The following is a 26,097-nucleotide window of genomic DNA, read 5'->3' on the forward strand; positions in this document are numbered from 1 at the left end:
TGCCCTTGTCTTCCTTTCCTCAGACTTTTTTAGTCTTTGCACTTCGACATTATTTTCTCATATGTTTGTTTTGATGTTTTTTTGTTTTTTTTTTTTTCTTTTCATCAACTTCTAATTATGGCTAAAACTCTGTAGAACCTGCTTTTCTGCACCTCATTTTTACTTTCACAGAGTTAAAACCGCTGTTCATTAATCTGTGTCATTCTGTGATATTAGTCCATATAGACCAGTAGCAGACACAGCTGTTTATTTTGTTTATTAAATAAATCATATTTTTGTATTATCTGAATGTAAATGTTTGCATGTGAGTGTAGTGAGTACATAGGAATAGACATTGTTAGTTCTAATTAAGTACAAATTACAATAACAAAGTGGGGGATCTGCTTTTGTGTTTGTTAACCTACAATAAACATAATTCCGATTCGGAATTGTTTGCGATAAAACCCATTAACTGCAGTACTGTGCAAACATTAAAAGATCCACTAGATGTCAGTATTGTACGGGCAATGAACGGCCCCAAACCAACTACATTTCCCGTCATGCACTTGGTGAGAAAACAAGGAAGTTCTTGCACTGTCAATTGTGGTAAGGGACATTTCTCACCTTCCTACAAACTCGGACTATTCATTTTCGCAGATTTATAATACTTGCATTTCCTTCCACGACTCCAACATACAGATATAGTTTATTTAAAGCTGTTTATTAATCCCAATTCGGAGCTGTTGTGACCATCAATACAATAAACTTCGGTATACTGTATAAACCATAGTTAAACTTTAACGCAGCCCTGGTCTTAAAATAACTGTTGTCTTAACCTTGTTCATCAGCATTGCGTTAGTTACTTCTCATCAGTGACAGACGCATAGACGTCACTTCTCCACTCTGGAGCACCGGGTTTGAAATAAAGAAGTAAAAAAAAAAAAAAACTCCCTGAAAGAGGAACTAAAACTTAATGAATGTAGGAGGAGAGGCGGGTTCTTACTACAGAAAGACAGTGAAATCGAGAAAGGAGTTTCAGTTTGCTGCCTTTTTTCTTACTGCTGCTGTTGTGCCAGTGACAGGATCTATAAAGTGAACATACCAGGTACGTTCCTGTTATTTATTATACAAAATCAGATTTTTGAATGACCAGAATTTAAATGTGTACATATGAGTGTGAACAGTGTGTGACACATACATATGAATGGAATCAGTTTTAAATGAAGAGTGTAACCTATCAAACTGAACTGCATGATCTGGTCTTGTACCTAGGCCTATTTTAAGCTTTAATGTAAATTTTAATCTAAATGATTACTTTTGTACAATCAGATATAATTCATTCAACACCTCATTCGTATTTTCACCTAAGAATGAGAGCAATGTCTTTTGAGACTCTTGTGCTACTAAAGTCCTGAGGTGACGCATGCTTGGACGACTTTTCTCATATTTTGTCCTCTTTTTCAGCCTCCTTGGATGTGATGGCAAACAGGCTGACCTTCTATATCTTCTTCCTGCTGTGTTTGTGCCTTGGCCTGCTGTGTGTGGTGTTTGTTACTTACTGGAATGCTGTTTGGCGTGGTGGCTTTGCATGGGACGGCTCAAGCCTCCAGTTCAACTGGCATCCTGTATTCATGGTGACTGGTCTGGTGGTGCTTTATGGATTTGGTGAGTAAACCAGAACTTGTGACAGGTGACTTTTGCAGTAGATCACATGACTGCCTGTTTAATTTCCTGCACTGTTAATCAATTTAATCACTCTATTTATCCTTTATCTTCCAGCTGCTGTTTTGTATCGGATTCCATATACATGGAGATATGATAAGACTCCATGGAAGTTGTTACACGCTGGGACACTCCTCCTTGCCTTCATTTTCTCCATCCTGGGACTCTGTGCGGTCTTTGACTTCCACAATGCCAATAACACACCAAACCTGTACTCCCTTCACAGCTGGATCGGTATCTGTACCGTGGCGCTTTTTGCCCTTCAGGTATGAAACGTGCCTGAATTGATTATGCCCAGAAACCTGTTACATAACACTTGTGGCCACTTTATTAGAAATGTTTGTAACCTTTACAGGTAAAGACCATAGACTAGCAGTTGCCATGTACTGTTACAGCTCTTCATCAGAAGTTACTTTCTGTCTAGAGGAAGGCTGCTGGGTTCACTTACCATCAATAAATTCATCCCTGTTGAAAATCCAATCAACATTGTTCTGTCCGGTAGTAGGCATTGTAGAAAATGGCCTGCTGCAGGTTAGATACAATTTTTAAGCTATACCAACAGAGTAGTCGTATCTAATGAAGTGACCAAGGAGTATAGATTTATCTAAAAGTATATATAATCAGACTTTCTCCTTGTCATATGTAGTGGGCTGCTGGCTTTAGTGCTTTTTTATTGCCTTGGACCCCAGTGGACATCCGCAAAGTGACCAAGCCTTTGCATGTGTGGATGGGCTCCATTATTCTGGTAATGAGCATTATATCCTGCATCTCAGGGATCAACGAGAAGCTCTTTTTTGTGCTGTAAGTGTATTTCATTATTGTCAGCGGTTCAAGAATGGAACTCGCATAGCAACTGATGGTTTAAAAAAAATAATACTAATACATTTTACCCTCCACTTCAATCTGTCCAGAAAAGCCAACGTCAATGGAACCCGGCCATATGCTTCATTACCACCAGAGGCAGTTTTTGTCAACACGTTTGGTGTCCTCATTGTGGCCTTTGGACTAGTTGTGCTGCGAATTCTGTACAATCTGAAATGGCAACGACCAGATCCAAGCTCTGACGGTGATGGTTACAGAGTGAGTATCATAATGTGCTTCTGTTGGTGTGCATATGAATACCGTGTCTGTAGAACTTGGTATCAATCTATGCACTCACTGGTGTTAATTTCCTGTGATCCACAGCCATTGCTACATGAAGAGCGCTAGGCTGGAACAACATGAAGCACTCCGGGGCACAATAAATTATGTTTATTCAGGGACATTTACCAACTAAATGTGTTTTGAATTATTAATATGATAGTACATTTAATATGTAAATATCTATCTGTGTACTTTTTGTACCACGGTGTCCAACAAGATGGATGTAATAAAGCAAACGCCTACCTGGGTCATCCTCAGGATGTATATTTGTAGTGGTTTTTGCTCTGATCACATGATATCTCTAGATCTGTAATAATCGCATTGTGCTCATATGAGTCAAATATAAAGGGAACTAGACTTACAAAAGAGAGGAAGTGATCATAACATATCTTTTTCTGAAACATTTGAATTCCGTCGCATACAAAAACCACAGTGTAAGGCTATACAATATGTAAGTCAAGTTACTTCTATAAGCCACTCTCCCCCTCATTGTGGGACTGGATAAAAGTGGCTGTACATACAGTATTAGGGGACAACTGTGGAACAATAAACTTATATTAACTTCTATTGAAATAGTTAAAAAGACAAATACACAGTCTACACATGTATGAAAAAAAATAAAGTTTTCCAAAAATGTGTAATGTTATTTTATTCCACAATCTAGAAGCGGCTACTGCACATGCTCAGTCAGCACTGCATTTTTAGGTGGACCTTGGAACCAACAGGGAGAATGAGGTTCAGCAGAGGTGCTAAGATATTTCAAGAATCGAAATATATGATCACAATAAGTCCACTTATGTCAGCTGTTGTGTGGGATGGGCAAAAATTTGTATTTTTAAAATTTGAATGAACACAAGCCTTAGCACAGTCATGACTAATCAAACTTGGCAGAAATAAGAATTATTGTGCTATAGTCACCAGTTTTGTATGTTCAAATTTCTTCTCTGAAGCTCTTGGAACTTTGTGTTATCAGTCCTATTATATTCTATTCCTCTATTATTACAACTATATAATCCGATATAAAATCCATATTGTTTTTTCTCGGTTTTTCTTCTGTTACTCAGGAGTCTGTGTTCCATTATTAATATTTATTGAATTATTTTTGGGTTGCTCTAATGTCTTTCATTCTAAATTCAGCACAAAATTAAGGGCAGTCCCCACGCTATTCACACTGATTGCACTCAAGAGGTCTAGCAACACTGACTGTAATTAAGTCTGTGCAGGGATGTGATTCTTGTACTTCACTTTTTTACACACATACCACACAGATATGGTGTCACATCACAGTGACTAACGTATCTCATGCGGTGATAAAGTTCAAACCCCACTTACTACCAATGTGTCCCTGAGCAAGGGACTTGCTCTGAGTGTCTCCAGGGGGACTGTCCCTGTAAATACTGAATTTAAGTCGCTCTGGATAAGGTCATCTGATAAATGCTGTAAATGTAATAGTTTCTTCCCTGCCACAGCCAGACTGATGGCAAAACAGAACAAATGAACAATAATAAGCCCACAATACCTCACTTCACTTGGCATGGGTGATCCAGGAAATAGATCTGTGTGTCATATATATACCCCTGTGAAAAAGGTACTCTATAATCTAACTGTGCAATATTCCTTTAACTGTGCAAAATCAGCAATGTATTTTCCATTCCCCCTTTTTTGGTTGTATTTTACTTATATATTTTACATATTTTAAATTAGTTTGACTTCTTTATGCTGCTGTTTATGTCAGTTTCTGCAAAAAATGGAAAATAGGGATCTTTGACCTTGACCATGAAAGGTTCCTGGGGGAGCAGTGTGTCGGGACTAAACCTTGCTCAAGGGGACCTGAGTATTTGAACCCGCAACCCGTTGGGGCAGTAATTACTGCAAACACTGACCTAAGTGCACACTGCAGTGCTCATACTTCTGGAAATTGACTGTATTAACTTGATATTTGGTGGCCCATGTTTTCTGCAAAGCGCTGCAATTACCAATTTCATGGTTCTGACTCCACAAACCAATTCAAGTAACCCCCCTCCACACACACACACACACACACACACACACACTGTAGGCAATCACTGACCTTGACCTTTGACCACCAAAGGTCTAATCTAGTGATTCCACCCAGCTCTCCAGGTGAACATCTGGACCAAATTTTAAGACACCCCCTCAAGGTGTCCCAGAAATGATGTCGACCTGCATAACATGCTGCTTCAGAAACAGAACAAAACCTAAATCTTTATGGAAATGTGAGTAAAAAAAAAAAAACAAAAAAAACGCCCGTTTGTGAAGGAACGCCCACTTTTCCCGAGCGGGCACCGCCCCGTCGCCCGAGGAACGCCCACTTTTTTATAGTTTGATTATTCTCGAGACTCCGAACGATTTTAAAGGAAACTCGGAGACAGTAGAGAGGCGGAGAAGGCCGAACCCCGAGCTGGTGATCGGGAAGGGGGGGATGTCGGCCGGCTCGGGCATTCTTCTCTTTCCTTCCAGCCCGAGGCGCGCTCCAGCGGTGAGGTCAGCTCCGGTGCGCGTCCCCGAGGCTCCCCCGAAATCCTGAAAGGGGCGGAGCGGGCGACTCGCGACCTTCATCTATTCATTTGTCACAATAAAGATCGGGGAGATCGAAGAAGGGGGATCCATCGCGGCGGAGAGGAGTTGCCCCGCAGTGAGTACCAGAACCCGGTCTGCTACTCCTGGTTTACACGGTGGACGGATCCACTTATATCCCGTTAGGTGTTGAGCTCCAGGCTTTTCTTAAGCTCAAGGGTTAAAAACCTTGCATGCCACTGAGAACATGCTGACATTTACATAACTAAATAATACACCATGCAATTGTGTTGTTTAGTTGTATATTTGAGATTAATAGTAAGCTCCTGGTTTTCTCATTTTTGTTGCAGTGTGCGTGATAGTGGAGATATGTGTAGCAATGGACCGTTAACGTGTGACTGAGTAAGAGGCCATTAGAACCGAACGGCCATAGTTTTTCATGTTCATCAACGGTCGCTCATGATTTCGGTGCAGAAATAACCTGTCCGTCTGCGGCGACGTGACCTCTGATGCCCTGTTCAGATTCCCCTTCACGGTGGTATTTTGGAAAGTATGTGCCTGAGCTCTGAGGGGAATAAACAGGACGGATCTGAGGGAGACAAGGATCTCCTGGAGGGGCTGTGGAGAAAGCGTTAAATTAACCCTTAAAAATGTCTTTCCACTTAACCCCGGGTCGAACCCAGCCAGATTTAATTCAACTGCACACCGTTTTCCCAGCATCTCAGCCACGTTCCGGCTGATCTGCCCAGTATGATGCTCGTCTGCGATCTGCTTTCTCTGCATTTCCCTGCCCTGCCGCTCAGCGTTGTCTGGCAACAGGCTCAGTTTGGAACTTGTGCAACATCTGCCACGTAATGTTAGAGAGGCCGTTGGTGCGGTTTCTTTCCCTGGGAGACGTTCCATTTCAACAGTTTTACAGTTCTTCGTTTTAAACGTCCTATTAAATGAATTAATACAGCATAACAATATCATGTACGTAAATAAATACGAGGGGCTTTATTTTAACTGTGCTAGTGAGGCTGGTGCAAATAAAAGCATTAATGAGTGCACAAGGACGCTCCCTGTTATGACATCGATTTAAGTTTTCCATGCGTTACCAGCACCAGGTCTGCTGTTAAAGTAAGGTCACCCAACGGGCACAACTGGAACACTGTTTCATTTCAAGTTTACTTTTTCAATTCTGCATCAAAAGGGACCACTACAACGGCGAAGAATCCTCTTCATCATCCCGCGATTATCATCATGCCGGCGTCCCACATTGCCTTCTGCTGCTTGGCTGTGCTAGCTCTTCTTTGGGGACGTGGCCACGCTCAGTATGGCTACCTGGGATACCCGGAAGGCTACCCTGAGCCTGAACAAGAACATTATACTCCTCCGGAGCTGCCAGCGGACACGCCCAGGATCCAGCTACGCCTTGCGGGGGAGAAGCGCAAGCACAACGAAGGCCGCGTGGAGGTGTTTTACGATGGCGAGTGGGGAACTGTCTGTGATGATGACTTCACCATCCATGCCGCCCAGGTAGTGTGCAAGGAGCTGGGCTACATGGAAGCAATCTCCTGGTCCCCTTCAGCTAAATACGGAAAAGGAGATGGTATGCAGCCTTACATAAAACACAATGGAATTGTTCTTTCTGCCAACTTTGTAATATTATGTAACACAATGCCATTACCATCAGGAATCTGATTAATACGATTATATCATGATAAATATTTTATGAAACTGTACGTAATGCTAGTATTGTTTTTTATGAAAGTCAAGTTTTTATACGTTGTGCTTTACGGTCCAATCTGGAATTTGTCCGCTTATGTAGTCATAAGGGGAAAGGTTACCTCCCCTTTCTCATGCTTTGTCCACCCAGAGAATTTCCCACCTCTCCAAACGTCAAACTTACGTCAAGCATTGCAGTTGCTTGGTGATTGGTATAGAAACAGTTAATTCAACTTTTTCTGTAAAAACGCTGGTTGTGCCAAACGTGTGGTTGGTGAATGGTGTTGATGACGTCAATTTTGCGAATGCCCGCTCACTTCTATTGGCGGCTCTCCTCCTTGTCCCACCTCTCTCCTCCTCATTAGCATTTAAAGCTACAGACACTGAAATGGTGCATCCTGGGAAATCTCATAGTGAGACTGGATCAAAGTGGCTTCAAAGAGACTTCATATAGAGTATTAGTGGACCAATCAGACCGATATAAAAGCAAAAAATCATAGGGCACCTTTAAATGTGTAACTTATTTGTTAATACAAGTTTAATGCTCATAAAAATAAGTAATAATAAGTATATATGTATACCTAATACTACCAAAAGTGTGCAAGATTATAAATATTTCAGGGACCTGGGACCTGTTTTTGGGAATAATTAGTGAGCTTCACTCTGTGTCTTCCTGAATGGAGATAATGACAGTAATTGGTGATCACGGCCTCAGTAGTTCAGTGTCTTTTTTTCTTTATCAGGCCGAATTTGGTTTGATAACGTCCAGTGCACTGGAAAGGAGAAATCTTTGGCCCTGTGCACCTCCAACGGAATTGGCGTTTCAGACTGTAAGCACTCTGAAGACGTGGGCGTGGTGTGTAGTGACAAGAGGATCCCAGGATTTAAGTTCGTCAGCGCCCTGACCAACAACATTGACGTAAGTTTTTAAGCACGTGCTGCTCTTTTATTTAAAGCAGATCAGTGAGTGGGATAAATAGTTGCATTTGGGGCATACCATTTTCATCCCTGCATACTGCTCTGAAAAGAGAACATTTCATCATGTTCTGCTGTTTTTATTGTAATAAAGCACACAGTCACAGATGTCATTATTGTACCACAAGTTATTCTGATCTGGCATTTTGATTTGATTTTGACAAAGCTAAGATATTAGATGTTGTTTCTTTCTCAAAGTTGTCCGTTAAATGTACAGTTCATCGTACGCGACGTAATGATTAGGTTGTAAGGGTTTGATTGAGCATTTACACACAACACAATCTTTCACTCCCAGCTGGAGAGTTGGTGTCTCCAAAACAATGTTCTGTCATGAAAAAAATCTGTGAGGAGTGACGCATTGCTGAAGAGATTTAAAAATGTTTGACAAAAAGAAGAAAGGACCGTGGGCCAAGAAATGCACCGGCACATGCGGGCAGAAAGGCTTGTCTTTTCCACAGAGCGAGCTGTCCTCCCATGTCCTCAATATTTAGCCTGCAAGACGATTAGTGGTGTTGAGGCCGCTATACTGACCGGACCTGATGATACGATGAAGGGGGCCGAGTGAAAGGCTGAGGTTACTTGCTGAAAGGCTATGAGTGGGTGGTGCAAGAGATTCCGTGGCAGAGGGTTTCTGTTTTGAATGCTGTACTAACAATGCTCCTTCAGAATGTTAGGATAAGGATTGAAAGGACAGAAAAAAAGCTGAAAAAGCTTCTCTTTCTTTTTTTTTTTTCACAGAGCAGTATGGATTATATGATTAAGGAGTTCAGGCCTGAAGACGTCTAGACGTCTGGAGTGTGTTTTTTTTCCCTTTTTTCTTGTTTCTGCTTCCAGCTGTGATTCTTCACAGAGAAAATCGGACTCAGGTTTTCCATCCCCTGAAAGCCCACGTGGGCTTCACTATTTAGCAGTAAAACCCTGCACGCGCCGCTGTAATGCTAGAACGTGAGCGAGCTCACATCCGCCCAGGGTAGGAGGGGAATGGTGGATGGCTGGGGGGTGGGGTCATGGGGTGAAAGGGCCACTGATACAATCAGTCACTTGGTCTTCATCTTGGTGCTCCTGTATTGTCCACAAAGGAACGATTTTAGAAGAGCTTTCAGACAGGGGTGAGGAGGAATGTTAGCACGGGTATGCTGCTGACCTCTTTTGTGAAGACCCCTGCCCCTCACCTTTGTTGTTCTACTGTGACATACAACATCCTTCTTTCAAAACAGATGTTCTAGTTTTCATTTTCATTTTTCTAATCAGTTGGGCCAGAAAATGAATTTATCATCTAATTAATCAACTTCATGGAAGGATTGAATTAAAAAAAATTTTTTTTCTTATATTTCTCATATTTTAGGGTTTGACCTTTGGTCCGTGACAGCTTTGCAGTGCAGGCGTGAACAGTATGTTCTCTCTTCTGCTTGTTTATAGAGATTAAAATTTTTTGGGCAATTTTTGCTTCCTGGCTTGTTTACCAGTCTCAAAGTGTCAAAGGTGCAATTCATGCTTGCTACTCATCGCCTTTCAAATATGTGTTCTGCTTTAAACTTTGTGGATTTGCGGAATGTTTGTGTTGACAAATTACTGTTTATTGGCCTGGATGCAGTCTAAAAGTAGAATTATTTTGTACTTATATATTTTCTCTCAAATATGTCTGAGAGAGTGGTGTCTTCTCACATTTGTGACCTAGACAAACAGCTGTTATTTACAATTACATTTTATAGGGCAGAGAGTTGGCATGATAGTTCTAGACTGTATTTCTGGGATGAAGCAAACATCAGAATATCAGATTGTTTTCACATCAGATTGTTTTTTTGTAGTTTTCTATAGATGTCAAAAATCAGGCCGATGCACTAACAGACTGGCTTAAGATGCATAGTTTTTGCATAAGAGGCCCAGTGTCAGGCACCCTCAGGATTTACACAAATACCAAGAATCTGTATCTCAGAAGAGAAACTAACTAGCCATTTTACTCTGTCACAATCAGAGTTCGATGATTGACAGCTCTCATGCACAGTACTTCCTTGTTGTGGATCATTTATTCTAGCAAACCAGCCCCGAATTTAGTTTAAATTGGTACCACATATGGCATGCAATACCACAAACTGAGGAAATGACTTAAAACCCAGACTCATTCCATTTTAATTTACGTAATGCATAAAAACTTTTGGACCATCAAATCCAGGACCCACACTATGTGTGTGTTGCTTTATTGCCCCATAAAAAAAAGTTTTTCCTAAAACTATATATACAGGAATAGTTTCCGCTTTCAGCTGGATAAATCTGGAAAAGTATTCCCCAAATGGCAAAGAAAACACATCAGATCTGTGCCTTGGCAGCTCCAATAATTTAGCTGAACTCAGTAGCAAATTCACATTATGACCCACCACTCAAACTGGGGGATCTGTTCTGCATAGTGGGGCAGTGGAGGCCTAGCAGCTAAGGAAGTGGACTTGTAACTGGAAACTTGCGGATACGAAACCCCAATCGCCAAGGTGCCACTGAGGTCCCCTTGAGCAAGGTACCGTCCCCACACGCTGCTCCCTGGGTGCCTGTGGTGGCTGCCCACTGCTCACCAAGGGTTAAAAGCAGAGGGCAAGTTTCATTGTGTGCACCGTGTGCTTCAGTGTATCCTGAGGTCTGAGGCTTTGGTTGTATTAACCTAGACACTTATATGTGGCCTCTCAACATTCCCTCTTCATTCTGACATGATCATGGCTGTTTTTATTTGACACTGTGCAATGTAATAAGTATGGGAAGATGCAGCAACGGCTGTTGGAAATGGTGAAATATAGAAGATAAAACAATCACACCATGTTTTGCCATTTGTAGACCTAATGTGGGTCCAAGATATTTGAACCTTCATTGGGTCTATTGTTTTTACTTTTTACTAGAAATGCCATTATGCAGGATGTTTACAGTGAAAACTGTGTTATAACACCAAGTCAGTCAGAAAGATTACGTATTGCCAGGGCTACTATACTCTTGTTTTCAGAAATATTCCCAGTTCACCCAGTTATAGTAGAAAGAGTAAATCAGTGCCATATGTGTGTGTGTGTGTGTGTGTGTGTGAATGAATTGAAGAATATGAAGGTCTGAAAATGAAGCAAGAACTTGCTGTCATTCATAGATTTGTTTCAAGTTGCTGAGACAAATGAGGCATGGACTATATTCACTGACCTTTGACACTGACCTTTGACACCCACCCAGGCATGGGGCTTGACAATACAATGAATAAAAAAGCAAGTCTAGTCTCAGAACTCATGTGTTGTACAAGGGAGCAGCGTTCATGAGAGCACCGCTTGTGCCTCTGACTCCTTGTGTTGTGTAAGCGGCAGGAGGACTCTGTCGGGAAAAAGAGGACGTCTACACTTTCTAAGTGGCTCTGCAGTCTCCGAAAGACAAGAAAAACATGTCCTTACAAATCGATACTCCAGCTGTTGGGACCCCCCCAGACCCCCCCCCCCCCCCCCCCCTCTTTACTTTCCTCCTTCTCCTCCCTGTCATGTACTCAGTCAGACTGTACTCGGTCTGTACCATGGTGAGGATTTGCTGTAATGATGGCGATAATGGTGATGATGGTGAAATTGCAGCCATGTGATGCACGCTCATCCTTGGTTATGAAAACACCAACAGGGTTTCCTCGGTTGCCTGCCGTCTGTAGGAGATTTTTTTTTTTTTAAAAGAACCACAGAGGCCAGATTTATCCTCAGTCTTCCTGGCTTTAGTCTGCTGAGCTCTAAAACATATAAATGGTTTGTTTCTTTTTCTTTGCCAAAGGTTATTGTTATTATTGTGGCTCTTTCGTGTTTCCGAAGTGTTGAAATGGACCTCATCTATTCACTGATGGTTCAGAAAAGTTTAGGTGGGTGTGTGCTGCTGCTTGATAGTATACAATACCAGGCAAAAGTTTGAATGCACCAACCCTTTTATGGGTATTGCATTTTTTACACTACTGTAATAAACAAAGGCAAAAAGCTTTACATCTGAGTCTCTCCAAAGCAGAGAGCTTTTGATGTGATGACAGCATTTTCACGCTCTTGGCTTCTCCCCACCAGCTTAAGCATCTCATGAACTGGCTTTTGATGATGGCAGTAATGAATGAAGCAGTCATGAAGGTAAAAAGTGGCGACTCTGAATAAACAGATTCAAACATAATTCAATTTCTCTTGATACAAAAATACTGAGTATGTTTCTTGCATTGGATTCTTCAAAATGGCCCCATCTCCACAACCACCCCTGAGTAGGCACGTCCAAACTTTTCGTCTGGCAGTGTAGCACCATAGTACAGACCCTCCTGCGGTCTTTTCCACTCTGCATGGTAAAGGGAGTAAAGGAACAGAATAGTCATCTTCTGTGGTAGCATCTGGACATTCCTTTGGGCTGATGCCATTTTTGTGGAAATCGCCTTTTTAATTATAAAGCCGTGGTGTCTTATTTTTTTTTTCCTAGGATGTGTAAGGAGCAGACGCCTTTCTGCTGAGCTAAGCAAAAGCACAGTCTCTTCCAAGCATGGCCTGCTCTGTCACGTAGCACAGGAATGTGGGTTTGAGGCCATGCTCGTGTAAACTGGGAGGCTTTGCTTGGGGAGGTTACCTCACGCCAATGAACCGGGTAGACTGGGGTTACATACCAATATGACATTGACAGTCTTTGGGTCTTTCGATGCTTATGTTGCTTTACCAACACATACACGTTCAAAGGAAAACAGTTTTAAAAATTATTTTTGATCCTGGGACATATACAAGATGTGGTATATTCTAACATTGTGGGTTTCATTCTTCACATATTTCGCATTGAGCATGTTAGCTGGGTTGTGTTGTTGCCACAACTCCTCTCACTACAACACGTCATTAAAATTACAGTCATGGTAAAATTCAAGTGAGAAGAGCTTAATTTGTCTTTTGCTCTTTGCTTAGAAATGTTGTGAAACAATAGCTCATATTAGTGGTGGGCCGTTATTGGCGTTAACGTGCTGCGCCGTTAATCTATTCACAAAGTTGTGTTAGGAGCTGGGTCTATACTACGGAAGCTATTGTGCCGGAGTTAAATGGTTACACTAGATTTATAAGTATATTTCTTCTTTCTTGTGTCTTTTAGTTTCTTATTTCCTAAAGACTTTTATTTTGTTTTTGAGACCCGGTTCAGGTCTCTTGGACACATGGCGTGAGCTGTGAGAGGTGCGTGGGGTTTGTGTGCATAAAGTTATTTATATTATTTTAATTTATATAAATATTAGGAATATTTTGCATGTGTGTTATTTTGTGATTTTTTTTTATGTTCTTTTAATAATGTATATTGTAGAGAGAGGTGCAGAAAGACGCGATGTGTGACGCGACCTTGCTTTTTTGTACAGGAATGCAGTATTGTCAGGGCTTTATGTTAATGTTCAGTTCTCTTGGACACATGGCGTGAGTAGAGAGGTGCAGAAAGGCGCGATGTGTGACAATGTTCTGACGCGACCTTGCTTTTTGTACAGAATACACTTTGCACAGAAAATCTCTTGGGTGTCAGCTCATCATTTGTGGTTCAAGAAACAAAATCAAAAAGTTACACAACGCAGAAGAAGAACCGCTACACTATGATGACTTTCACCTTGATATTTTAGCGCGGATGTATACCTAGTCGAATTGCACTGTAGAACAAGTCTTCGAAATGTGAAATTACCATATCAAACGTGATGTGGTAACATGGATGCAGCTATTTAACTGAATAAACAGTTGGTAAGTACATCTTATTGAACATAATTTATTTTCATCAATTTGCAAGAAATGTAGCATAAAGGGTGTACATTTTCTACTCATGAGGTTATGGAGACTATGACAGAGGTTCTAATTTAGGAAACATATTTATTTTTCATTAATCAAACCGCGACTGCTCTGCTCACTATTGTCATCATCATCAGCAGCAGCATCTTCATGTGAAGAGCTTTTTCAGCAGGAGTGTTGCAAAACCATCCCCACTGTCTAACATTCTATAAAAGAAACAGATCAAAGCTTTTTATTTAGGTATAGCTATGGTAAAGCCTTAATACAGAATGTAAAGTGAATGTATTGTCTTAATACATTTGCAGCATTTATCAGATGCCCTTATCCAGTAGTTACAGGGACAGTCCACCTGGAGACACTCAGGGCTAAGGTAGGTGTCTTGCTCAGGGACACAATGGCAATAAGTGTTTTTTTACTACCACACTTTGTTGCTAATGTTTCATTTCTTTATGCAGATGTTTGGCGAAAAATTTTACACTGGAAGTTAAGTGAAACTGTTCATCAGCAAATAATATAAAAATATAATGTAGGTGGTAGTAGCCTAGTGGGTAAAACACTCACCTATGAACAAGAAGACCCAGGTTTAAATCCCACTGTGTCCCTGAGCAAGACACTTAACCCTAAGTTGCTCCAGGGGGGAGACTGTCCCTGTAACTACTGATTGTAAGTCTCTCTGGATAAGGGCGTCTGATAAATGCTGTAAATGTAAATGTAAAAAAATGTGGACTGTGCTGATTATAAAAGACCTGCCTCATTTCCTACTTCTGCCAATGGAGGCGGTGCCTCTGGTTTTATACAAGCCAGGCCTGCTTTCAGTTCATCTCCTTAAGAGGTCCATTCAGGTTGTTTGTCCTAAATTGATGAATGGTTTGACCTCTGGAGAATTTCTGGAGTACGCAGACACAGCTCTTGGAAGAGCAGTCATGTGCAGTTATATAACCTTCTTTCTCAGGTTATTCCATGAGGGCTGCAGGAGTCCCAGAACCTTACAGCTTATTAGGCTGTAATGTCAAATAAGTGACACAAATGTCCAATGTAGAAATATATATATTTTTTAATGTAGCCATAGCACTCTACGTCCTGTACCCACAGAGCCTGAATATCCAGGTTGAAGATGTGCGGATCCGCGCCATCCTGTCTTCATTGCGCAAGCGCGTCCCCGTGACTGAGGGTTATGTGGAGGTCAAAGACGGGGGCCGGTGGAAGCAGATTCGCGATGATGACTGGACTCAGCTGAACAGCCGCGTCATGTGCGGCATGTTCGGCTTTCCCGGGGAGAAGAAGTACAATGCAAGAGTATACAGGTGAGTATGTACCATGTCCTGCTGACCTCAGCGACTATTACTGTACTTTGTGTTCAGGGTGATAATGCACTGAATAGCTTCGTTTCATGTGGTACACAATTATACTGTAAACTCAGGGCCCCATCTTTTCTCGTAGGACACACTTTTTCAATTGGAGCTAAGCGGAGCGTAATTACTCCGCTTTTTTGTTGTTGCGTATCTTTAATGACCATTTTATGAACAGAGTTTACAAAGGGAGGAGCTAGAGGACTGACACTCCTAAGGGTGCCTGTGATCTTACATGCCTTAGATCTCTCGAAAAGCCTGCCAGAGCCAGAGTAGAGCAAAAGCTTTAGCTCTTTCACAAAGTGAAAGCGAAGGCATTCGCATACTTTTGCTACAACTTGTTCATATTCATATGACAAAATGGTGTACCCCACAATAACTATTGGATACAAAAGGAGATATTTTTGGTCGGTAGTTTTTTTTTTTGTTTATGGCAACATGTACCCTGCAAATATTTGGGATAAGAAACAGCATATTTACTTAAAAAAAAACCCTCCATAAATTACCGTTTTTGGCCCATCCAGCTTTTGGCTACGTGCTGTTTTGCATGTCTGTGAATGCATGAAACATGGTTCTCCGCGCCAAACTTCCCTACTTCTTCCGCGATGCGCAGAACCATGATGGTGTACAAGCGTCACCCGATGCTGACCTGTGTCGAATGGCAGCGAGGTGGCATGGCGTGTGACATACCAAGAATTTCATTCTTCTAACTGTGCTTGGGACTGATATGTCTGACTAGCAGAGCTGCGATACATGGACAAAAAAAAACCTGGGTCAACGTGCTTCGCATCTGTTGCTTGAATCAGACCCCCCCACCCCCTTCTTTCTGTCCGGCCTTGCACGTGCCCGTAACAGTTTGTTTTTGACACGGATCTTGACTCGACGCCAACAGCACACGTTCCGCGCTTATGTTCTAAATTGAAAGCGAATGCAGCGCCCTGGCCGCCAGTCTTCAGTCCCTGTAGACTCCGTATCTGTTCGTCATCATTACTGCGACAGCTCTGCGCAGCCTCTTCAGCCCTTCCGCGTTTTGTCAAAATATTCTTCACGCTGCAAACAACTAGCAAAAACGCTAATGCTAATCCGTGTTGTTTCAGGATGTTTGCCCGCAGGCGAATACCTTCGTATTGGGATTATTCCGTCAACTGCACCGGAAACGAGGCCCACCTATCGAGCTGCAAATTAGGACAGACCCTGTCCATGAAGAACAGGACTGATGGCCAGGGCCTACCCGTGGTGGTGAGCTGCGTGCCGGGGCGATCTTTCGCTCCAACCTCCATGGCGGGCTACAGGAAAGCCTTCCGGCAGGAGGTAGGGCCGGGGAACTTTCCATTGTAGCTCTGTAACCAGGATAATGTTTCTCTTTCTTGCATAATGTCGACGTATCGTACCAGCATCTTAAAAGTAATTGTATTTTGAGAATTTCCATTTAGATGTTACGGGAAAATCTGCTTCAATAACACGTCATCATAGACTGTATAGTGTATAATGCATCGTTTACGGTACGGTACGTTCGTGAAAAACACTGTTACTGTTAGCGCTCCTACAGGCTTCTATCACCCAGTAGAAAGACTGGGGTCTTTCCCCCATTCATTTCTGTAAGTACGATGGCGATGTTGCGTATGATTGCTCTTTGCGTCTTCCGTAGCTGCAACTCCGCCATGCAAACCCGCACTCGTTATTGTTTTCTTTGTGCGTCATCACGTGTCACATCGGGCATTGATTGGCTGCATATGAACAAGCCAAGTATGTCTATACAGCCCGATGAAAACACAGATCGGTATCTTGTCATGCTAACGGGGTAAAATTCCGGCACAAATACGATACTTATCGTACGTCTGTCAAGACTGAGTCTGCCTAGCGCTTGCTGCATCCTTTCCTTGTTCTCTTTGGATCTTTTTTTTTAAACAACCTAACCAAAGCAGCGCCTCTCTTTCTCTGTCATCTGCACATCAGTAAGCATCAGGAGAGAAAATGGGAATGGCATCATAATGTAAAAAATACTGTACTGGCCCAAAAACAGGACTATAACTTATGCCAAATCTGATTTTCTGTTAAAAAAAAAAAAAATACAATGCAAAAGTATCACTTGTTCAGAAATATTATAGAAGATTAAAAATACATTTAAAAATAATTTTATCTTTAAAAAATACATTTTTACAGATAAATGTAAAAATACATTTATCTTTCATTTGGGCAAATGCAGAATAACCTTGTTATTGGCCCTTTGACAAAAGTTTAGTTACAGTTTAAGTGAAAGTGAAGTGATTGTCATTGTGAAACAATACAGCACAGTACACTGTGACACAACAAAATGTTTCCTCTGCTTTTAACCACCACCCTTGGTGAGCAGTGGGCCCGGGGAGCATTCACACTTTTCAGTGAATTTCACAAAGTTAACCTGAACATGCAGCTACTATCCTGAATACATTATTTGTATTATTAATTATTTGAGTAGGATCATCCACTCTTTCTGATCATCATATAGGTTTATAGGCTTAAAATGAATACACTGAATATCTGATATTAAGGGCAGGTTTCAGCTTTGAACCAGGCACGGGTTCACTTTGAAGGTCTCTGCATCACTTTTCTTAGACCAACATGTTCTAATAGTGACTGCCTCCAGAAGGACTTCTGGAATCTTTTCCAAAGCGCTCCAGAGACTTTCATCACATCTGCGGGTTTTTGGAGGAGTTACTGTGAGTCCCTCCAAGGTACCGCAGCTCAGTGCTCTGACCAGATTTTTCCCCTGTGATGATCTCATGAAGTCACGTCTCACGTTGCTAAGTAGTTTAAGGTAGTTTTAGCTTTTGGTGCTGCTGTATTTAACCAAAGTATTCAACCGCATACATTTACGGCCTGAAAGAAAGTGATGGGCAGAAATTTGTCCCGGTGAAACGTGGTTATTACTGGTTTGGGTTGTTCTCAGCACATTTTGGTTGTCTGTAATTACCCTTTGTAAACAACAGGAAGTTAGTGTCTGACAGTATGTGTAAATTCAAACGTTTGTAATTTGTCCAGAACCTTGCAGCATGACCTCAGAGTCCAGCGATGTGCCCAACCACAAAATGGATGCGTTTCCTCTCTGCAGTCCTACATTTCAGTACCTTTTGTACATTCCTTTTTGGCAAGAGACGAGACGCAACAAATGACAGCCTTTTTTTCTGTCTTCCCAGCAGCCCCTGGTGCGTCTAAGGGGGGGTGCGGTGCATGGGGAGGGTCGCGTGGAGGTGCTGAAGAACGGGGAGTGGGGCACCATCTGCGACGACAACTGGAACCTCATGGCTGCCTCAGTGGTGTGCAGGGAACTTGGATTTGGCAGTGCTAAAGAAGCCCTATCTGGGGGACGCCTTGGCCAGGGTAGGTACATCGATATCAAATAGTTTGTTCAAAAGAACTTTCGGCAGTAAAATTGGACTTTGAAAGTCTGGCCCGAGGCAGTGAAATAATGCTTTTTATAACGCCTCTAAGATCATATATCAAGGATTAGAAGGATTCAGGAAACTTGGTTCGTTTTGTGATATGTTTAATAGACCTTTTTTTTTTTTTTTTGAAACCAGGAATGGGCCCTGTTCACATGAACGAAGTTCAGTGCTCAGGTTTTGAGAAATCAATCACTGACTGCTACTTCAACAAGGACACGGAATCCCTGGGCTGCAGCCACGAAGAAGATGCTGGTGTAAGGTGCAACGTTCCGGCAATGGGATTCCAGCAGAGAGTAAGCGTCAGCAGCCTTGAACGTGTGAAGGCTTTCGCTTTTTTTGGAAAGAAATGAGTGTTTGCATTCTTTCCTCACAGCTGCGTCTCAGTGGTGGCCGGAACCCCTTTGAAGGTCGTGTGGAGGTGCTCATGGAGAGGAACGGATCTCTGGTGTGGGGTACGGTGTGTGGAGAAAGCTGGGGCACAATGGAGGCCATGGTTGTGTGCCGGCAGCTTGGGCTGGGCTTTGCCAGTAATGCTTTTCAGGTAAGGACCAGCTGAAAGAAGTGCTAACATGTAACGGGTGTGCTAGCCCATAAGCCAAAGCTTTGTTCGTTTGTTCGAAGCAGCTTCTGTCAGCCAGTTGCACACCTCTCAATTACATTTCATCCAGCTTTCGAAAAAGTGGTTAATCCCAATGCAAATGCAGACAAAGGAGCCATAATTATCTTCTAAATATATAATCGTGGGGCTGTGTTAAAAAAATCATGGTACATTTCACAACTGTCCTAACTGATAATGCGCAAAAGACAAAGGAATTTTGTAACTTCTCTGTAATTAAAGTTAACATTAAGGGCAATAATTCCAAAGTGCCTGGCAATATATTTTAATATTAAGGCGCTGAGCATTACTGGCAATTAATGACATGTTGGCAATGGGTTAATATATTGCAGTGCAAGGTGAGTCTCTTGCACCATACAATTCTTCATGAAGGTAATCTAAGTGTAAATCAAATCACCCTGGGAACATCACCGAGGGGGTTTTACAGGAATTGAAATACATGAGATTTTAAAAGCCCTCGCACGGTCTTTTAACTCTCACAACTGTCGATTATCAGAGATAGCCTGGATGATAAGTCATTCCCTTTAGGCTGGACAGTATGACCTCAAGTAAACGGTTGCACCTGGATCGTATTTAATGGAAACCAAACCTCATCTTCAAAGGGAAAATTACAGAGTGTGCCATATAAAGATAAATGTATGATGTGATTCAGGGGAAAGGAAAGTTTCTATAAAACAGAGAAAAATGCTGTGATATTTAATGAAGTTCAATGATCATAAAATGTTTCTGTTTTACATTTTTTGCATGTAAGAATCGGAAATTCCGTAAATACTCAAAAGTCTCATCATTTCAACGTAATCCATCTAATTATCATGTGATCTTTTAAAGTTCCTTATTAGGCTCATTTGCATTGTAACGCGGAGAGGGTCTTCTTTGTCTGAACTGTAACTGTAACAAAGAAGAAATCTGCATGACGTCAGTTTTATGAGTCTTGAGTACGTCTTGGGCCCTCTTGTGGTTGAGTAACGTTTTCACCGTTTTCTGTTTTTATGTATGCAAAAGTGTTAATATTAGTATAATAGTATAAATACAAAGTATAACATCTGCGCAGTAAGTAATACAGTAACCGTATGAGTTTTTTGTAGTTTATTAATGACATTTAGAATGAAGCTAAAACACTAGATCAGGGGTCACCAACAATGATCCTGGAGGTCCCCGGTACTGCAGCTTAAGGGAGAGGTTAAATCAGGTGTGTTAAATGAGGATTAACCCAAAAATGTGCAGAACGATTGCCCTCTAGCACCAGCAGTAGAACATAGAGCTATTTTTTTTTTTAGCTCCACCTAGTTTAGGACATGTTTGGTTGAGATGTTAGGAGTGCTATGATCATTTTTGTTCAATTGTTGTAGGAATCATGGTACTGGCCTGGACACGTCAGTGCAGATGCTGTGGTGATGAGTGGGGTGCGTTGTGCGGGTACCGAGATGTCTTTATCCCACTGTCTTCATCATGGGGAGCACCTCAGCTGTCCCAGGGGAGGAGGACGCTTTTCAGCGGGTGTCTCGTGTTCAGAAAGTATGTTCAGTTTAAGATTTAAAACCTTTCATTGACCTTTCTGTCAAATTCAAAATAGTTTAAGGGAAAAGGCTTATGCCATAGTTTTTCTGCACAACACTGCACCCTAGTGGATGAAGTAAATACTTGACAAGAAACCAGTGACTCTAATTCCCACATTTTGACGTCTCTTCATCAGCGGCTCCTGACCTGGTCCTCAATCCCCAGATTGTGGAACAGACCACATATCTGGAGGACAGAACCATGTTTATGCTTCAGTGTGCCTACGAGGAAAACTGCCTGGCCTTGTCATCCAGCAACACGCCTGCCAACTCCTTCCGCCGCCTGCTGCGCTTCTCCTCTCAGATCCACAACAACGGCCAGTCCGACTTCCGTCCTAAAGCCAGCCGCGAGTCCTGGGTCTGGCACGATTGCCACAGGCAGGTCTCCCAAATAACATGTCCTGTCATCTGGTGGCATTGGAAAGAATTTTAATAACTATGTTGAGTTTATAGGATAAACATTCTCCATAACTTTAGGACACTGGACAAGTAGGATAACATTTTAAAAATAACAGCTTAAAATAAGGTAGCTCATGCTCAGTTTTGCACAGTTGAATTTTCACGAGAAAAATATAATGTGAATTTCTGAACATTGTCTCAGTAGAACCGTAGTCTTTTTGGAAAATGGACACTTACTTAAAGGACACAATAAATGAATAGTATTTATATGTATGACAATTGAGCATAATGTGCAACATATTAAAATAGCCTTTCTTTATTTCTGTACTGTGTATATATAATTTGATCTATTTATGATTTATCAATTGTAGTGAAAATAAGTATGTAAATATTCAGGACAGAATAACAGAATAACACTGTATGACAGGAAAACGATCATCTGTGGTAGTAGGTAATAAAGACGTGAAGTGAATGTATCCTCTGCTTTTAACCATCACCCTTGGTGAGCAGTGTGTGGGGACTGTGCTTCTCTCAGTGGCACCTCAGTGGCAACTTGCCGGGTTGGGATTCAAACCCGCAACCTTCTTACGGGTCCGCATCCTTACCCGCTAGGCCACCACTGCCCCACAATAGAGGAGATGATTATGGCGATAGAAGTGAGAAAGAATTTTGTCCTCATTTATCGAAAACTACACAAGGTCATTCAAGTCCTAGATGGACTGGGTGATGTCATTTATTTTTAATGTTCCTAACTATAAATTTGACGGCTCAGGTCTGTAATACATGGTGCTCGTTGCTCAGTCCTTAAATAAGCTGCATTGTGTTGACAGCGCAAGGCAGTTCACTGTACATCCTGACTGCAATTACCCAGCATGTTCTGCCTGTCGGCATGAGGGAGGATTATATAGTACAGTAGTGCTGAAAATGGTTTTCTCGATCCATTTTGGGGGATTTTTAGTTCATATGAAAGGGTTCATTTAAAGTTTGCCAAGTGCTTGAAATACTACTTTTCCATTGCTCATATATATATAACATCAGTGCTGATATATATATATATATATATACACACACACACACACACACACACACACATATACACACAAACATCAGTGTTCTTTATTTTGTTCCTAATTGTAATGCTTTGGACCTTTGTTCATTATAGACACTATCACAGCATGGAGATTTTTACTCACTATGACCTCCTTAGCCTCAATGGTACCAAAGTGGCTGATGGTCACAAGGCCAGCTTCTGCCTGGAGGACTCAGAGTGTGATGAAGGTGAGTAGTAGACTAGTGCACTGTCGAAGTGTTATTGTGTATCTGAATCATTTACCCAGGGTGTTATTACATGTACTGAACAACAAAAACTTTTTTTATTCTGTTTGTGTTCTTAAGGTATTGAGAAGAGATATGAGTGTGCAAATTTTGGAGAGCAGGGAATCACAGTGGGATGCTGGGATACATACAGGCATGACATTGATTGCCAGTGGGTGGATATCACTGATGTGAAACCTGGAGATTACATATTTCAGGTAAAAGCATTTAGAAGACTTGTAAGCATGAACAAAGTCATTTAATATTGAATCAAATGCAAATTTATTCAACGATCCTATACAAAATTGGCATAAAGCCAAGTCTGATGTAAAATTACCAAAAATGACCAAAAATATATAACAGTGAACAAAACTAATCTCCATTCATGAGTTTTCCTCATTACAGTTTCCACAGAATTGTTAAGCCTTTATACCATATGATATTAAATGGTAGGCTAGTCCAAAAAAAGTCTAACACTGTTATTAACCCTGTGATTGAAACGTATGAAATAGGAAATATCAAAACCATTCAAATCACAATTCACATCCTGTAATAATATTCAAGCGTGTTAATAATTTTATGGTAAATATGAACAATTTTAACACATATTATTATATTGCGTGTACACATTATATGTTGCATGTACGATTGACTCCATAATCATGGATCTCTAGAACAGGCTTTTTAAGGTAACTTGGAGAAACATCACCATCTGATCTCCACAGACAACTATTCTAACTTTTGGAAATAATAAAAATATTAGGAGGGTTAGGGTTTGATATAATCGTATGCAAAAAGTTGATAGTATCTTTTAAATGCTTGCAGGATTCAGAAGGATAAAGGATATGAAGATTTTATGAACCATATGCCAGTAACTGCATACTGGGAATAATAACCAAGTCTCACTGCATTTCAAATGAATTGTTATTGTCCGTGTGACCTGTACTTTGCATAGTTCCTTATGTTATATAAAGATTTGTGCTGAATATTTGTGGCTGTGGAACAACGTTGTAAGAACGTGCCAGAGCATTCGTCAACTATGGCAATGATCCTGATTTAAGACAGTGTTCACTTTGTCTAAAACGTATGAAGTAGAGTGTGTGTTAAGTCTTGGAAGCTCTGGGTTTCTTTCCATTAGTCCACAAGTTGAAAAGTTCACAAGGGTCATGTGGCAAGACCACAATCCAAATCAAACAAACAGCTTCATGGCGCAGCAGTCACCAGGAGGATGTCATAATTACAACACTGGTGTGATTATTATTATCACTATTGCCATCATCTAAATGAGTTCATCTAAACTCATTGCCTCACCTTACTCTCTTTCTTAGATTGTCATTAACCCCAACTATGAAGTCGCTGAATCAGACTACTCCAATAACATTGTGAAGTGTAGGTGTCGATACGACGGACACCGTATATGGATGTACAATTGTCATATAGGTAAGACTCTCCAGTGCTTCCAATTACATGTACATTTTACCACTGGATTCCTATCTATGTTGGATCTGTATAGTGTAACTCGGTGTGCACAGCGGGTCATGGAACAGTCTTAGACTAAAAGAGAACTTCAGTGAAGTTCTACATTAAAATACTCTTTTAGTCTCAGACTAGGCCCAATCCCAGAGTGGGAAACTGACTCAGTATGTTCTTGTTTTTCTCCAAAGGTGGTTCTGTTAGCGCCGAGACAGAAAATACTTTCCCTGGACTTGTGAGCAACCAAGTGACCCACAGATAAAGCAAGAATCAAGCAAAAACAGACAAAAAACAATCCCACCGCTGTGACTGCCCAGTTCCTAAACCACTACATCCCTCACAGTGCCTTGCGAGCTGTAACACTTCAGATCGTATTAATTGCCCACTGCCTGCTCCCTCTCCTGTGAAATGCTTTATGGTCGCTTTATCATGCATTCCATTGCCTTCAAAGACTCGAGTCTAAAATCAGAGGCAGCGTCCAGACACCACCCTGGTCCAGAGACTAACCCCTCGTGCTGGAGATGGCATCGAGTTCAAAATCTTCACTGTGACTTGTCTCTAAAGTTCACCACGTTCACACTTAAAAAGGGAATGCAGATGCAATTTTTAAATTTTGATTAAGGTACATGCAGTACTGTTGAATCGAGACCTTCTTGTTTAAACCACTGGGCACTCTGCATAAAACACCGATCCCTCACTTTGTGGACCAACTGCAGGCCAGCTTCTTATGAGCTTCATAATCAGGATTGTCCAAGCAGAAAGGGTCCCATCAGATTTTACTATTCAGTGGCCGAACATACCAGCCCTAAGAGAATTGGATTGGACGCCATTTAGGGGTGAATATGTATGTACATACATACGTACCAAGTAGTTCCTAGTTGTCACCTAAACCTGGGTCATCAGTTGTTAATCATGATTAAGGGAAGGTTCATATTCAGAATAAGTTAGTGGTATAATATTCAAGTTAATTATCTGGAGTAGCTTTATTTTTTGGCGCCTGTGTGCACATACATAGGTGTCTCAGCTTCATTCTCCGAATCTTTCTTTAAGTAATTTTTGTTTAAAAGCTTTTATGGATATTTTTTCATTTATTGCAAGGTTGTATTAAAAAAAGAACATACAGGAAATTGAAACCTGTTTAAATTCACTCCTCATTTTTGTCAGTGTTAGTTTTTTTTTTATCTCCATACATTATCTTCATAACTTATTTTTAAAAGTCAGGGATCCTCGTTTGGCAATGTCCTACTTTTTAAGGTATTTTAATGGTGCTACATAACTGTTACCCTCTGTTTTTTGAGGGTACGTGTGAGCTGAAGGGCTACATTATAAGATGCTTACTTGAATGGAATGTTACAGTCCATGTTGTGCATTTGTATTTTGTTTAGTACAATAAATGGGTGCATACATAAGCAGGCTTCTGATTTCCTTGCCTTGGTGAGTTACATCTCATCTTTGTACTACAATGCACTGAATATATTGTCGGCGGTGTGGTGGAGCCCCACCCTTGGCTCAGTGAGAAGGTAAAATGCCTTTTGTCTCCCCCTAGTGTTCATTTGAGATCGAGACAGCAGAAATGATTTGCGTGGGTAATGCCCCCTTGTGGGGGCAGATGGAAATAACCCCACGCCCCTTGATTGTATTAATGTAATAAAATATTCTCACATGGTGAGGTCTGCTTTGTGGAAATAAAAAATGTTATGTCATATTGCATTTTGAAGATGAATCTGCAAACTTTTCAGAACCAAGGATCATGAAATGCTCCAGTTTGTAATAATGCATAGTGAGTCAGAAGTGGGAGGTGCAACTGCATGACAGATATGGTTTAATCACCATCAATGGGCCACTTGTCACAGGAGACAGAACAAGCACGGGGGGACTTGTAAGGGTTGCGGGTTCAATGACAAATGACCTTTTTTACATAGGTCATCTGATTATGGATATCATCAAGAGTTCCCAGAGCATATTCCCTTTATAAACCATTTTAAAAGAATATCTTCAAAAAGAAAGTCCTGCTCTATTTTTTGTCACAGTCTGGCATGTATTTTGGCATGTACCCGCACTTGCTTTCGGACTTCCAGCCTCCATTCACGACAAACTGTGGCATAACCCGCACGTTCTTCATCTAAAGCAGCAGCTTGACAGGCT

At 41.3% G+C, this 26,097-nt stretch overlaps 2 protein-coding genes across 5 annotated transcripts; both read left to right on the forward strand.

Annotated features, from left to right (window-relative positions):
* The first annotated feature begins 557 nt into the window (after window positions 1-557).
* cyb561a3a (cytochrome b561 family, member A3a) lies at window positions 558-3,372 on the forward strand. 2 transcript variants are annotated; one of them, XM_028996661.1, is made up of 7 exons: window positions 558-585; window positions 1,056-1,084; window positions 1,444-1,644; window positions 1,759-1,967; window positions 2,348-2,502; window positions 2,613-2,781; window positions 2,887-3,372. In XM_028996661.1, exons 3-7 carry the CDS (start codon window positions 1,458-1,460, stop codon window positions 2,908-2,910), a joined length of 744 nt encoding a protein of 247 aa, XP_028852494.1. In that variant the 5' UTR covers window positions 558-585; window positions 1,056-1,084; window positions 1,444-1,457; the 3' UTR covers window positions 2,911-3,372. The 2 variants fall into 2 exon arrangements, with proteins under 2 accessions (XP_028852494.1, XP_028852493.1); XM_028996660.1 differs by having other exon boundaries at window positions 567-585; window positions 963-1,084.
* A 1,862-nt stretch (window positions 3,373-5,234) lies between these two features.
* loxl2b (lysyl oxidase-like 2b) lies at window positions 5,235-25,621 on the forward strand. 3 transcript variants are annotated; one of them, XM_028996923.1, is made up of 14 exons: window positions 5,235-5,500; window positions 6,575-6,973; window positions 7,833-8,008; window positions 14,913-15,124; window positions 16,267-16,480; window positions 18,346-18,529; window positions 18,730-18,887; window positions 18,968-19,135; window positions 20,560-20,725; window positions 20,904-21,144; window positions 22,328-22,443; window positions 22,561-22,697; window positions 23,808-23,919; window positions 24,144-25,621. In XM_028996923.1, the coding sequence occupies exons 2-14, from the start codon at window positions 6,625-6,627 to the stop codon at window positions 24,212-24,214; spliced, it is 2,304 nt and encodes a 767-aa protein (XP_028852756.1). In that variant the 5' UTR covers window positions 5,235-5,500; window positions 6,575-6,624; the 3' UTR covers window positions 24,215-25,621. The 3 variants fall into 3 exon arrangements, with proteins under 3 accessions (XP_028852756.1, XP_028852757.1, XP_028852758.1); XM_028996924.1 differs by having other exon boundaries at window positions 18,349-18,529; XM_028996925.1 differs by having other exon boundaries at window positions 16,267-16,408; window positions 18,349-18,529.
* The last annotated feature ends 476 nt before the right edge of the window (window positions 25,622-26,097 follow it).

This window comes from Denticeps clupeoides, chromosome 11 (assembly GCF_900700375.1).
Source record: "Denticeps clupeoides chromosome 11, fDenClu1.1, whole genome shotgun sequence".
NCBI classification, from domain to species: domain Eukaryota; kingdom Metazoa; phylum Chordata; class Actinopteri; order Clupeiformes; family Denticipitidae; genus Denticeps; species Denticeps clupeoides.